This window comes from Eubalaena glacialis, chromosome 9, assembly GCF_028564815.1.
Source record: "Eubalaena glacialis isolate mEubGla1 chromosome 9, mEubGla1.1.hap2.+ XY, whole genome shotgun sequence".
Classification (NCBI taxonomy): domain Eukaryota; kingdom Metazoa; phylum Chordata; class Mammalia; order Artiodactyla; family Balaenidae; genus Eubalaena; species Eubalaena glacialis.
This window is the reverse complement of record NC_083724.1, coordinates 81825188-81837932: the sequence shown is the minus strand read 5'-3', so window position 1 is coordinate 81837932 and position 12745 is coordinate 81825188. Positions and strand designations below refer to the sequence as shown.

The window sequence follows — 12745 nt, the reverse complement described above, 5'->3', positions numbered from 1 at the left end:
CTCACATTTTTCTGTGGAGACAATGGCCAGGCTGACCCCTTACTTAGTTCTGGGGCATAGTACCTACTCACCTGAGGGCACCCTGGGAGGTTGGAGCTGGGTCAGCAGGCAGTCATGTGAGGGACTGGTCTGTGAGGCCTCTTCCTCCAGAGACCGAGGTGCACGGCCAGGCAGAGACAAGGGCTTTTGATCCCTGAAGACCCCCTTCCTGCCGCACGGGGTCTGCCGTCTGTGCTCTGTGGGAATGAGGAGAGCAAAAGGACAAGGCCAGACTGGGGCTTCGATTTTAAGATCCTAGTCTCTCAATGACATTAGAGGAAAGAGGGAAGAGCGTTTCTGGCAAAGGGAAAAGTGTGGGCATAGGCACAGTTTATAGGAACGGGAAGTGGGGTAGAGCTGAGACTGAAGGGCCTTGTTGCCAAGCTAAGAGGCTTAGCTCTACCTTGTCCAAGGCTATAGCCTTAGAGCCATCGGAGGGTTTTAGCAGGAAAGTGATAGGATCAGAGCTGTGTCTCAGAAGAAAATGAACTAATGGGAGCAGGTGCTGTGATGATAGAACTGGGTCAGCGTCAGAGGGAGGGAAGGTGCGAGGAGTCCTGGGGATCCAGGAGAGGGGAGAGGAGGAGGAGATGCAGGTCCATACCTGCTGACAGGCAAGAGGAGCGAGAGTCATAGCTTCCTTTTCTTGGGCTGCCTCATTTCAGGAGGGTGAGTGATCCCTGAAGACAAGAGGTGCTTGGAGAGCTACATACTATTGACAAACAAACAGGGTGGCAGAGGGCTGCACACTGGACCCTGGGTGGTTCTCACCAGCATGTTTCAGGTGAACTTGCTCTGAGTTTGTGGTCTGGGTCTGGCTTCTGTTCTGTAGTGTTTAGGTTCCTTCCTTTGTTCCTGTGGATAGTTTACTCCATAGGTAAAGCTGGTTATGCTAGAGTAACAGTTCCTAAAGTATGTTCCCTGATAAAATGATTCTGTGGCCAAATTTTAGGAAGTGGTGGGGTAGATAAAGTGAACTTCTTGACTGCACAGCTTCTCAGAGCTTTTGGTATGCATTATGACTTTCCAGAAGCAAGATTTAGTATGCAGCGTTCCCAAACTTATTTGACCAGGGGACGTGTTCTTCCATTGAGCATCTCACTGGGACTAGTGTTTCCTGGAACCCACTTTGAGAAAGTCTGGCCTACAGGGAACACTGGGGACCTGGGTTCAAGTGTTGACTCTGTTCCCAATTCCCTGTGTGTCCCTGGGCTAGTCATCTTTCTCCTGCCCTCCCCATGTGTGCTGTGGCAGGGGTGGTCGTCAGACTTGGAGGAGTGAGGTCCTCTCTCAGCTCCACCTGTTTCTACTTAGGAGACGGGGACTTTCATGCCTGTATCTGGATCTTCACCCTTGCCTTTTCCTCTCCTCCTAACCTGCCACTACCTCACAAGCCACCATCCACATCTCATCAATTTGTCTTCTGAGCCCAGAGCTCTCTTACTAACTTAGTTCTCTCATTTGGAGCCATGTTCTTCTAGGCCGGAAACTTTGGAGTTGCCCCTGACTTTTCCTCCCTTCTTCATCCCCTACTTATTCTAAGCATTCTTCTTTGATGTTTGTTCTGGCTGTTTCTTCTCCCTGCTACCCCTTAACTCCTCCAGTCCCTCCCCGTCGAGTTTGTTTCATCTGTGCATCACTTCCGTTCCTGAGACATGGGTTACTCATGCCACTCTCTGCCGCCTTGTAATTTCAGGCTCATTTCCTCCACAGGGACCTCCCCAACACACACGCACACTTTCCCCCGACTAGGTTAGGTTCAGAGAGATGATGTAAGTCATCTGTCCAAGGGCACACAGCTGGGAGGTGGCAGAGTTTCAACCTCAGGATTTCTGAGAAAGTGCTTACAACAGCTTGTCAGGAAGTCTGAGCAGGAATTACTCCATTTCCATTTTTCGGCTGAGCAACATAGAGTCTGAGAGGAGTGGGTCCTAGGAAGGTGAAGTGCTTCAGAGGGTGACCAGCTGTCTGGGTTTGCCTGATACTGAAGGGTTTCCTGGGATGGTCAGTCACGCTAGTGCTGATCATGGTACCCAGTGCTGGGCCTGAGTGCCTTTTCCACAGCCACACTGCCTCCCAGGAGGAGATGCTTTCAGCGGTAGCGGCCTGGCCACCTGCAGAGTCCTGTGGCCTGATATCTTCTCCTTCCCTCCACCTCTCTAGTCGGCCCCATGCTGATTGAGTTTAACATACCTGTGGACCTGAAGCTTGTGGAGGAACAGAACCCGAAGGTGAAGGTGGGTGGTCGCTACACCCCCAAGGACTGCATCTCTCCTCACAAGGTGGCCATCATCATTCCGTTCCGCAACCGGCAGGAACACCTCAAGTACTGGCTGTATTATTTGCACCCAATCCTACAGCGTCAGCAGTTGGACTATGGCATCTATGTTATCAACCAGGTGAGGTCTGGGAAGATGGAGGGAGGGAGGGAAGGAGTGTACACGTGTGTGCATGTGCGTGCGTGTGCGTGTGTGTGCGTGCGTGCGCGTGCTTGTGTACTCAAATATGTGAGTAATGAGGGGTGAAGGAATGGAAGTGATTTTTTAGACATCTGGCATTTTGCAACTCCACTACCACCACCAGCCCCCTCCTTGTCTTGGTGCAAATGAGCTAAATGCCATACAGTATTGTTTTTGTTTTTTTTTCCCAAGAGTATAACTTTGGTATTTCAAGTTTATCCTGAATACCTAAATTCCTATCTTTAGACTATAACCTCCCAGCTGGAATAACACATCTAACTTATCTATATACCAAATTCCCTTGAAATTCATCTGAAGAGACAGGATGCATTTCCATTTCTAAAAGGTCCAGTGTCCATTTCATTTCAAGATAAACTCTGGGTCTGCTTGTAGTAAGTTAGCTTGAGTAGTAAGATTGCTAGCAGTTGACAGCTTCCATCAAAGTTGAGGGACTTTGTGGGCCTTCCTTGGACCAGAAGACTTGCTTAAGAAAAACCCTGCCATCAAGGAACACTTGTCTGATGCCAGTGAGCACATGTTGACCATGACAAGATTCAGGAGCCCGTTATTAAAGCAATGGCAGTGAGCGCCTGGAAGAGGAAGCCACCATCACCAGGAGCCAGCAGAGATTACTAGGAACAGGCCACACCAGCTGCATCTCCTTTCCCGCTTTGACAGTTGTTTTACCAGTAGATGAATGATACCCTGTAGACACCGTGTCAGATCTTATTCATCAAGGCATCTGGTGGCCTCCCACAAATCTGCCTGAGCAGAGGAGAGACAGCTGTGGTCTGGATGGCGTATAAACTAGATTAGATTAAAATATATACTTGGGTAAAGAGTGTAAAAGATAGTTAGTGATGATGCCAAGTTTTTGAATTTAGGTGACTGTGGTCAAGGAAGACTTGGTGTGGGCGCCCGGGGGGAGAATGCGAATGTATAGAAAGCTTGTATTTTAGGTGAATGTGAGATTTCCCTTCAATTATAAAGTCAAAACAAATATTGGACCAGTGAAATTTAGCCACTATCTTAAATTCCTATGACATGTTTATATAGATATTCCCCACGTTTCCAATAACAGATTTCCAAACGTCCTACACCAGCTATTTCCTCCTGCCCGCCCCAGTCCAAGCTGGCAGAACAACTAAGCAAGCCAGCTTGGACCAGTGGCCCCGCTGTGCCGGCTAACACTGGACACTGCCTAGTATGGGGCTTCTCCCAAAGTGTGCTTTCTGAAATGGAGATCTGAGGCCAAATGCATCTGAGGAATGCTGGACTGAACAACATGAAGCAGGTTTCATTCCTGCAGAGGCTTCAGCGTACTGGTGTACATGACAGCCTCCAGAAGGACTCCGCACATAGTGTTTCCTGAGCTCATCTGACCGGAGAGCCGTTTTCCAAGAACCATCTCAAGAGAAGAGTGTTCCGTGAATTGAACGTTGGGGAATGCAGGCCTGCATTAACACCTCCTCCCCTCCCACCTCCTTACTTTCCCTATGATACTGAGAAACACCCCCAATTCCTATCTTTTCCCCCCATGTATCTCAGCATCGGAAGTATTTTATTTTTCGTTTTTCAAACATTTACGTCTTTTTTTTTTTTCTTTTTTTCTTTATGCAGGTTTTTAATTGTAAAATACTATATGCCTACTGAGAAGTGCACAGAACAAAACTGTCAGTGTAACAAATAAAAAGAGAATACTTACATAACCACTACTCGAATCTGAAAGTACTGATACTTGTCAGCATCTCAACAACCTCCATACCCTTTTCTCATCACAAGCTCCTTCCCTCTTCCCAGTTAGACACCATCCTCACTACTTGACAATCATTTCCTTTAACCTGCATGCATCCCTAACAAAAGAGTTTAGTTTTGTCAACATCTAACTTTATTTATTTATTTTTTCACACACACACACACACACACACACACACACACACACTGTATTTTATTTTTACAAGAGATAAATAAACTGACACCAAGCATTGTAACATTTACATCTTTTTTTCCTCTAGTCTTGTCAGTATCGTCGTCTCTCCCCCACCCCATCCCCCCTACCCCTGCCCCAGTGCGTGTCTTTTTGCTTCTTCATCTTTTCCTTCTCTTCCAAGGGTTAACTTTTCACCTTCGGTGAATAATTTCCTCTTTATCTCCCTCTCCCCCAGTTAATCTAATTTCTTCTCCAGCTCTGCCCTGATTATTTCTTTGGGAAAATATGATCTGACTTCCAGGTAACCAAGTCATAAAGAAACTTGAAGTCTGCTCTACCTTTCCAGTGAAGAATATCTTGTATGGTATCTATAAAGAACCCATAATAAAGTGATGATAGGAAACCTAAGCCTTGAAAAGAAAGAGGTGGGAGGGGAAACATTTGGAGCGTGCCCTGTCTACAAATTAGGACCTTCCTGTGTTCTCTGTTTTACTGTTATAGTAAGGGAAAGGGAGTTCATAGCATCTGGCTTGGGCTTTGTGTACCATTTGTTGAGCAAATAGGCCTCTCAGCGTCTTCCTGTCTCAGACACCCTGCTGTCATTTTGATGCTTCATTCACCACCACCACATACCCCATTTAAGATGAGAAAGTGCTTAAAATAGGAGGGGCCCCTGAGACATCTAGTCCAGGGGTTCTCAGACAGGTTTTTAAGAACAAAACCTCTTCCTGCCGCTTTAAAATCCTCCACAGCCCCCCATCCACAGTGGGTCACAATGGTGCTCTTCTACTTGAAGTGGGGGCCATGTCCCCATCTCTGTCCCCTGACTTCCCCTTCAGTCTTTGCTGGGGTTCACGTGTACCCCTGAGGCCAGATAATGTGAAAACTGTTCTATCTTGCAGGTGAGGAAACTGAGGCTCGGAGAGGGGAAGTGACGGGTAGGCAGCCACGTAAGCCACAGTAGGGCTGCAGCTCAGAGCCCAGTGCCCGTCTCCGAGTGCCCTCTCAGTGCGTCAGCACTCACTCCCTCCTCAAGGCCATTTAGTCCCTCCTTCTCAAAGCTGGGTGTCCAGGGCTGGGGGTGAGCACCCGGCGCAGGCTGCCTGGGTTCCGGCTCGGCTGCTTGCCAGCTCGGTGACCTTGGGCTTGAGTCCTTCACACCTCGGTTTCCTCAGTAGTGGGAGGGCAAGCTTTTAGTCCTTATTAGCACACAGGGCTGTGACGCACCCGGCACACAGTGAACCCTCGGTAAACATTAGCTGATTTGAGTTCCTTCTCCCCCCAGCCCCATCCCGTCTCCTTCTTCCTGCCTAGTTTCTCTGCCCAGGACTGTGGTGATAAACTCCTTACTGCTCTCTCCCCGCCTCCTGCTTCACCCCCACTCAATGCCAGCGTTCAGACCTTCCCTCCCACTTGTGTGGCCTCCGTGGGGTCAGATAGTGGACTTAGGGACCACGGCAAGCCCACCAGCTTCTTCAGAGAAGGGTTGTGTCTCAAGCTCCACACACAGGGGTGAGCTTTCACGGGCTTTTGTGGCTCCTACCCTGTCCATACTAAGCTATTAACCACTTTCGTTTGGTTTAGTCCCCTCCAGTCACCGTAATAACTTCCATCTCACAATAAGCGGGGTAGAGGTGGGTGGTGTGCTTTACCGGTTGAGTAAACCTGGAGAAGCAGCAGCATTGCTGTTGGTTCTCAGTGTCCAGCTCTCTTCCTGCCCTGGCCGGCCGGCACCTGAACATTCCATTAGGGTTCTGGCAGGTCCAGCCTCTTGGAGCCAAGGGTGCTTCTCTGAGGCACAGGTGTCCTGCCCAAGGTCCAGCACTGGGACCCTGGTGCGGAGGAGGACATCAAGACGTCGTAGCAGATGGGAGGTGGGGTGCACACTACACTTCTTCATACTTTAATTGGGAAGGGAAACCATAAAACCACCAAAGGTAAGGGGAAGGCAGGTTGTCACCTGGCAGCACTAGCCCTGAATAAGAAATACAGGATGTTTGTGGGATTAGCCGCCATGGGAATTAACAAACGAGTGAGGAATGCAGGCCCAGCTGGCCAGGTGGGCTCGTAATAACCATGGCAGCCCTTTGCCCCAGAAGCAGTGCCCAGGATCTGTCTCTCTGATTCTGTTTGTATATCCCCTGGTGCCTCTGATCTCACTCAGCTGCCTACAATTTTTCTAGTTCTGGCCGTGTCATGCCCTCTCTAAACTCTTCAGTATGTCCCTGCCGTCCACAGGCGAGGGTCTAAAGGGCCTGAAGGCCTGAGCTTGGCATCTGAGGGAGGCCTTCTGCAGCCCACCCTGACCGACCTCCGGCCACCTCTTCTCAGGCCTCCTTCACACCTTTAGGCCACAGCCACGCTGGACTCGCCACCATCCCCGAGACACGCTCAGCTGCCCTCCTGTACCTTTGCTTATGCTGCACCGTCCACCTTCCCCCTGCATGCCTCCCCTTCCCTCCCCTGGTTGCTCTCTTTCTGGCCACTATGGGAGGCCCTCCCCAGCCTTATTAGCTCTGTGAAGGCCTGGAGTGGAGCCGACTTCTCCATCCGAGCTGTCCCAGGCCACATTGTGCTTTCTAGTGAGGGGGGGGAGAGTGGAGGGATGATTCCCTATGTGCGTGTTCTCCCCGCCCAGCGGCCCCTAGACCCTCAGGTCTGACTTGCTCGTCTCCCTGACCACGCAGCTCCATGCACGGTCCACCGCAGGGTCAGGGTTTGGAGCACGGAGTTGCTTCCTATGGCTCCTACCCTTTTACTTCCACCTGCTCTCAGGACCCCTTGCTCTCGGTTCTCTGGAGAGGTCTGTGCCTCTTAGAAGTGAAGCCTCCTTTCCCCTCCAGGCCAGGTCATGACCCTCAGGAACCTGCACAGCCTTCTCCCTCCGCTCCCTCCCCCAGGCCTCTCCCCAAAGCTTCCTGTCGCTGGTGGACCAGGGGTGACCTCCCTTTTCAGGAAAAATGCAGAGAACCTGCTCTAAGCCCTGTGGTGTTTGATGGTCATAAAACTTTGTGGTCTTTGGGACTGAACCTCTTTCACAGTCTCACTTTGAATTCTGGCCCTAACAGCCCCTCAGTGAGGCAATGGGTACTCCCACCGTCCCTGCTGAGGGAAGGCTTCCGGAGGGGAGCAGCTTGCTGGGGGTCCCATGACGGCTGGGTGGCAGACCTAAGATTTGGACAGAAATCACCCGAGGCCTAAGGAATGCCTCACCTTGCCACGTGTATTCCCCTCACTGGGGAACAGCTCCACATCCACTTGGCAACGCCCCCATGAGTCCCACTGGGTCACGAGAGGGGGGCAGCAGCTTTGGAGTAGCAGCCTCAGAACCTCCTGGAAGGCTTGCCCAATTGTCATGCTTACAGGTAAAACCTGGCCTGAAAGGGGGCCCCAGCTCGCACCTCAGGAGTCTCCGTCTAGCTTTGGAATTTTTTCCCTCTTCCTTTTCATCTGTGCACAGTCGTGAGGTTGTTCTAGGCTGCTTGTCTGAGATCAAGTGTGGGCAGGTTTGGAGACCACCCTTTGCACGCTCAGTGAGTGAGAGCATCTGTTGCCGCCCCTCAGCAGCTTACCTCTGTCACTGGGCCAGGCAGCTGGTTCCTAAATGAGGCCAAGACGAATTAGAGTGAAGCAGGCTCGTGAGGACAGCTGCCTGGTCCTGAGGCCCCCCTGGTTTGGTTTCATCTTGACTGTGTCTATTTACCATCACCCCGCCCTGCCTTCCATTTCCTGCCCGAGCTGGCAGCACCCAGATTGATGTGTGCAGGAGTGGGGCTCGGGAGGGGTGAGGCCAGTCCTGTTCTGTAGCACCCCCTTGCTGCGGATATCTGTACCCTACCACTGCTTGCGTGCTGCCCCAGTGATTGGTCGTTTCCTTTGCTGTGTGTTTTCCCCTCTCTCTGTCTGTGGCTCGCTCCAGTCTCCTGGGGAATGTGTAGAAGCACTTACAGGTACTCCAGTCTCCTGGGGAATGTGTAGAAGCACTTACAGGTACTCCAGTCTCCTGGGGAATGTGTAGAAGCACTTACAGGTACTCGCAGAGCTGGGGAATTGCCTCCCTGGGCATTGTTCTGGGAAATGTCATTTTCTCTGTTCACCATTGACTTCGTGACAGGGAACGACAGCTTATTAGGAATTTGCCTTTGCCCTGGAACAAGGGTGGTCACAGCCTGGACATTTGCCTCTCCTCCTTACATCTCTCCCTTGCAGCCATCTTTGTCTCTTTTTTCTTTTTCTTTTTTTTTCCTTCTAGTGGGGGCCTTTTGCTTTTATTTGTTAATCCCGTTTGTAGCAAAGCAAGCTGAAGGAGGACCTCCTCTCTGTGATCTGCTTCTTGCTCTCCACCTACTTCCTCTTCTGTGCCCTTCACCTCCTAGAGAGAGAAAGAAAGAGAGGAATGCCGACCTAACTACTGCTGTGACTGCTGCTGCTGCTGCCACCACTGCTGCCACCCTGGTAATGTCCACGTGCCCCCAAATCCAACCCAGAGCCCAGGCCCTGCTGGTCAGGGGGAAGCTGTGTAAATAATCCTGAGAGTGTGCCATCTCGAGCCCTGGGGTCTCCCGGGCAAGGCCACGGCCTCTGTGGGCTCACTCAGAAATGCTGAGGCTGGTGGGAGCCAGCCTGTTGGGCAGAGGTCGAAGAGACTTTGCCTTAAAATCAAGCCACAGTTGTGCTCATACTGTATGTGTATATACTTTTGTATCTTGCTTTTTTTCTTAAATTCTATATCATCAGCATCTTCCCATGTTATTTCATAGTCTTCATAATCATCACTTTCCATGCCTTCATAGTAGTTGAACATGTAGTGCTACCATAATTAACATAGACATTCGTATAGAAGACATTTAGTTAATTTCCACTTTCTCACTAGTGTAAATAATACTGTAATGAACATCTTTCAGTCTGCAGCTTATTCTGTGTTTGCTTCTTCCACATTTAGATTCATTTCCCCAGGCTAGATTTCAGATACGAGACTATGGGTTCAGAAATGGTTTAAACATTTTTCTGGTTCATAACATAAGTGGCCAGATTGCTTTCTGAAAAAGAAGCCTTTATTTTCTAAGTGTTTTTCTGCAGAAAATATCGTCTCAGTGCCTTGGGCCCTGGGAGAGAGGCAGGCATCCTGCTGTGGCTGCTGTTGAGCTGGGGTTTTAAAACTGTTCTCTGTGTTTACCTTGCCCAGAATCCCTGCTAAGCTGTTCTATTAGCTCAGTTCTCTCTGAAGGTACCTTATGGCTCTGACGTGTGTTCTAGTCCAGGAGAGGCCAAGGATGTGCTCACTCTTGTGACTAATGACTTTGGCAAACAAAGAACCACCCCCTCAGCACCCTGAACCTGAAAGGGCCCGTTTCCTTCACTTGCTGGGAGAAGAGCTTAAGTCTCAGATCAGGTTTTACTGAGGGCCCTGTCCAAGCTCAGGGCTACCATATTATTATGGTTCAAAGCCAGAGACCCAACTGTTGTGAAATCATGGGTGAGTGGATATTTGCCCTCCACAAACTCAGCATTTGTATAATCCCAGTAATTCTCTGGAGATCACCTCTCAGCCAGCCTGTCTACCATCCCAAGGCCTGCAGGTCAGTCCTGCCGCAGGGCTGCCCAGCCAGAGCTTCCTCTGCTTTCCTACCACCCATTCGGCCTAGGTCTTTCCTTTTGGCGTCTGAGTGGGCACAGAAAAGCATGAAAAAGGGTATTTCTGCAAACATTTGCACTGCCTGCAGACCTGCCTCTGGATCTGTGGGCTTGAGAGCCTGTGGGTTACTGTCAGTATTGTGGGGGTGGCTTTGTGATGGGCAGGGCATGTGTACAGAAGCAAAATTGTCCTTCCCATCACATAGAAATTCTGATTCTTTGAGACTCTGGGCTTCCGGTTGATGTTTCCAACCTTATTGCTGCTGTGTCTCTTGGTGGAGGAGGGGCCAGGTATAGTCAGCCCGCAAGCCATCATGGTCGGGGGATATGTGTGCTGGTGTGCACACTGGAGACTGACATCCAGGGAAGCCAGGGTGGTTTGGTGGATCTTCTAGAGACTGTTAGAACTTGGACAATTGGGTCTGTGGTTTTCTGTAGCTGGTCATCTGTCCCCTGTTGCAATCAGGGAAAGGCTGCTCTTGCCTTAACCACAGGATTTGCCTGGGGATTAGACCAGATTCTGGTACCTTTCCTGAAAGCCCCACAAAGGCTGCTTGCAGGTGCAGTACACAGGCCGAGGGAGCAGGTGAGGCATGAAATGGGGAAGTGGAATCCTTTGCCTTAGCCCTTCCGGGGAGGCATTCTCTGCTTGCCCAATGCCATTGCGTCGTCTCCGATGTCTCTCACATGAATCATGCAACAGCTTCCAAACTGGTCTTGCTGCCCTCATTTGGGGAGTAGGGCACAAATCCCTCCTTGACGCACAAAGCATAATTCTTGTTTAAAACCTCAAGGGCTCCTGAATAAAAGATGAAACCTTGAGTAATTTAGCAGAGTTCCCAGCCTCCTTCTCCCCCACCATGTTTTGGTCCACATCCACCTTCATGTCTTATTCTGGCTTTCCCAGTCTGTATTTCTTGTAGTTCCTTGAATGCTCTCTTTTCCTCACAGCCTTTACAAATGCTGCTCGCTCTTCTAGGAATATTCTTCTCATGCCTCCCAACTAAATTGGGCTAACTTCTTCGAGGCCTCTGATTTTCTAGAATTTTCTAGAATTGGGTTTGTGTTTCCACCTCCACTTCTCCATATGTGCCGGGCTCCGGAGCTCCTTCTCTTCCCTCCCGGGTAACTGTCCACCCTAAAGAGCTCATCGCCCCATGACAATTGCCTGTTTAACTTGGAACTCCTCAAAAGCAAGGCTTGTGTCTTTTCTTTTTCTGTATCCCTACTGCTAAGCATAGACTAGACACCCAATAAATGACAAGAATGATATATGAGAAAGAGGGAGAAACAGGACCCTCTGGCCCTCTCCTGTCTCTGGAGCTGACTTTTCTTTTCTTTCTTTTTTGATAATCACTTAATTGAGATATAATCGCATACCATACAATTTACCTATTTAAAGTATATAATTCAGTGGCTTTTTAGTATACTGAGAATTATGCATCTGTCACCACAATCAGTTTTAGAACATTTTCATTAAGCCAAAAAAAAAAAAACACCCTGTACTTCTTAGCTACCAATTCCTCCATTCCTTCCAGCCCTAGTAGCCACTAATCTACATTCTGTCTCTATGGATTTGCCTATTGTGGACATTTCATATAAACGGAATCTTATATGTGATCCTTTGTGACTGGTTTCTTTCACTTAGCATGGTGTTTAAAATTTTTTTGTGGATGTGTTTTCATTTCTCTTGGGTATATACCTGGGAGTAGAATTGCTGGATCATATGGTGACTCTTTGTTTATCCATCTGAGGAACTCCAGACTGTTTTCCAAGATGGCGGCACCATTTCATATTCCCACCAGCAGTGTATGAGGATTCTGTTTTCAGTGGACATACTACTTGCCTTCCCTTATGTTTAGTATAAATGAGGGCTCTAGAAAAAGGTTTTAATGCCCTGGAGAGCCATCTGATGCTTTTTTTTTTTTTAAATAAATTTATTTATTTATTTATTTATTTATTTTTGGCTTCGTTGGGTCTTCGTTGCTGCACACGGGCTTTCTCTAGTTGCGGCGAGCGGGGGCTACTCTTCATTGCGGTGCGTGGGCTTCTCATTGTGGTGGCTTCCCTTGTTGTGGAGCGCGGGCTCTAGGCACGTGGGCTTCAGTAGTTGTGGTTCATGGGCTCCAGAGCACAGGCTCAGTAGTTGTGGCACACGGGCTTCGTTGCTCCACGGCATGTGGATCTTCCCGGACCAGGGTTCGAACCCCTGTTCCCTGCATTGGCAGGCGGATTCTTAACCACTGCGCCACTAGGGAAGCCCCATCTGATGCTTTTTAAGACATTTGTCCCTGCCTCCCAGATCTGCCAGAAGGGCACTGGGTTTGCTGCGTGAAGTGTCTAAGGGTGTAGACTCTGCCAGGCTTCCCACCTCACGTCTCCTCCCTCTACCCCAGGCCAGCACACCTGACCAGGCCCGGGCTTCTGTCCTCTCTGGATTGATCGTTGTTGGCTTTGCTTGACTGATACACCCACTGTCAGGATCGTATGCCCCGTCATAAACAGTTTACAGGCTTTTCTGCGAGCTTTGGTCAGTGAGATAGTTGCCCTGTCCAGCTGTGGGAATGTCATATTGGTTTTTGGCCTTTCTTCTTTCTCCCTGTTCTCTCCCTCTGTTAAGAGGAGCCAGTTGCCCTAGAAGGAATGGATAAGTATAACTAACTCTTGTCTATCAATGTAAGAT

General features: G+C 49.5%; 1 protein-coding gene across 2 annotated transcripts in view; it reads left to right on the top strand.

Moving 5' to 3' along the window:
- Positions 1-12745, top strand: part of B4GALT1 (beta-1,4-galactosyltransferase 1) — a 50527-nt gene that overhangs the window by 25087 nt on the left and 12695 nt on the right. Inside the window, exons 2-3 of one of the 2 annotated variants that reach the window (XM_061200488.1) lie at positions 2203-2438; positions 3580-4156. In XM_061200488.1, coding sequence (XP_061056471.1) covers positions 2203-2438; positions 3580-3747 — 404 coding nt within the window. In that variant the 3' untranslated portion in view covers positions 3748-4156. Of the gene's footprint in view, positions 1-2202; positions 2439-3579; positions 4157-12745 lie in introns of those variants that run through there. The other variant, XM_061200487.1, reaches the window with a different exon arrangement.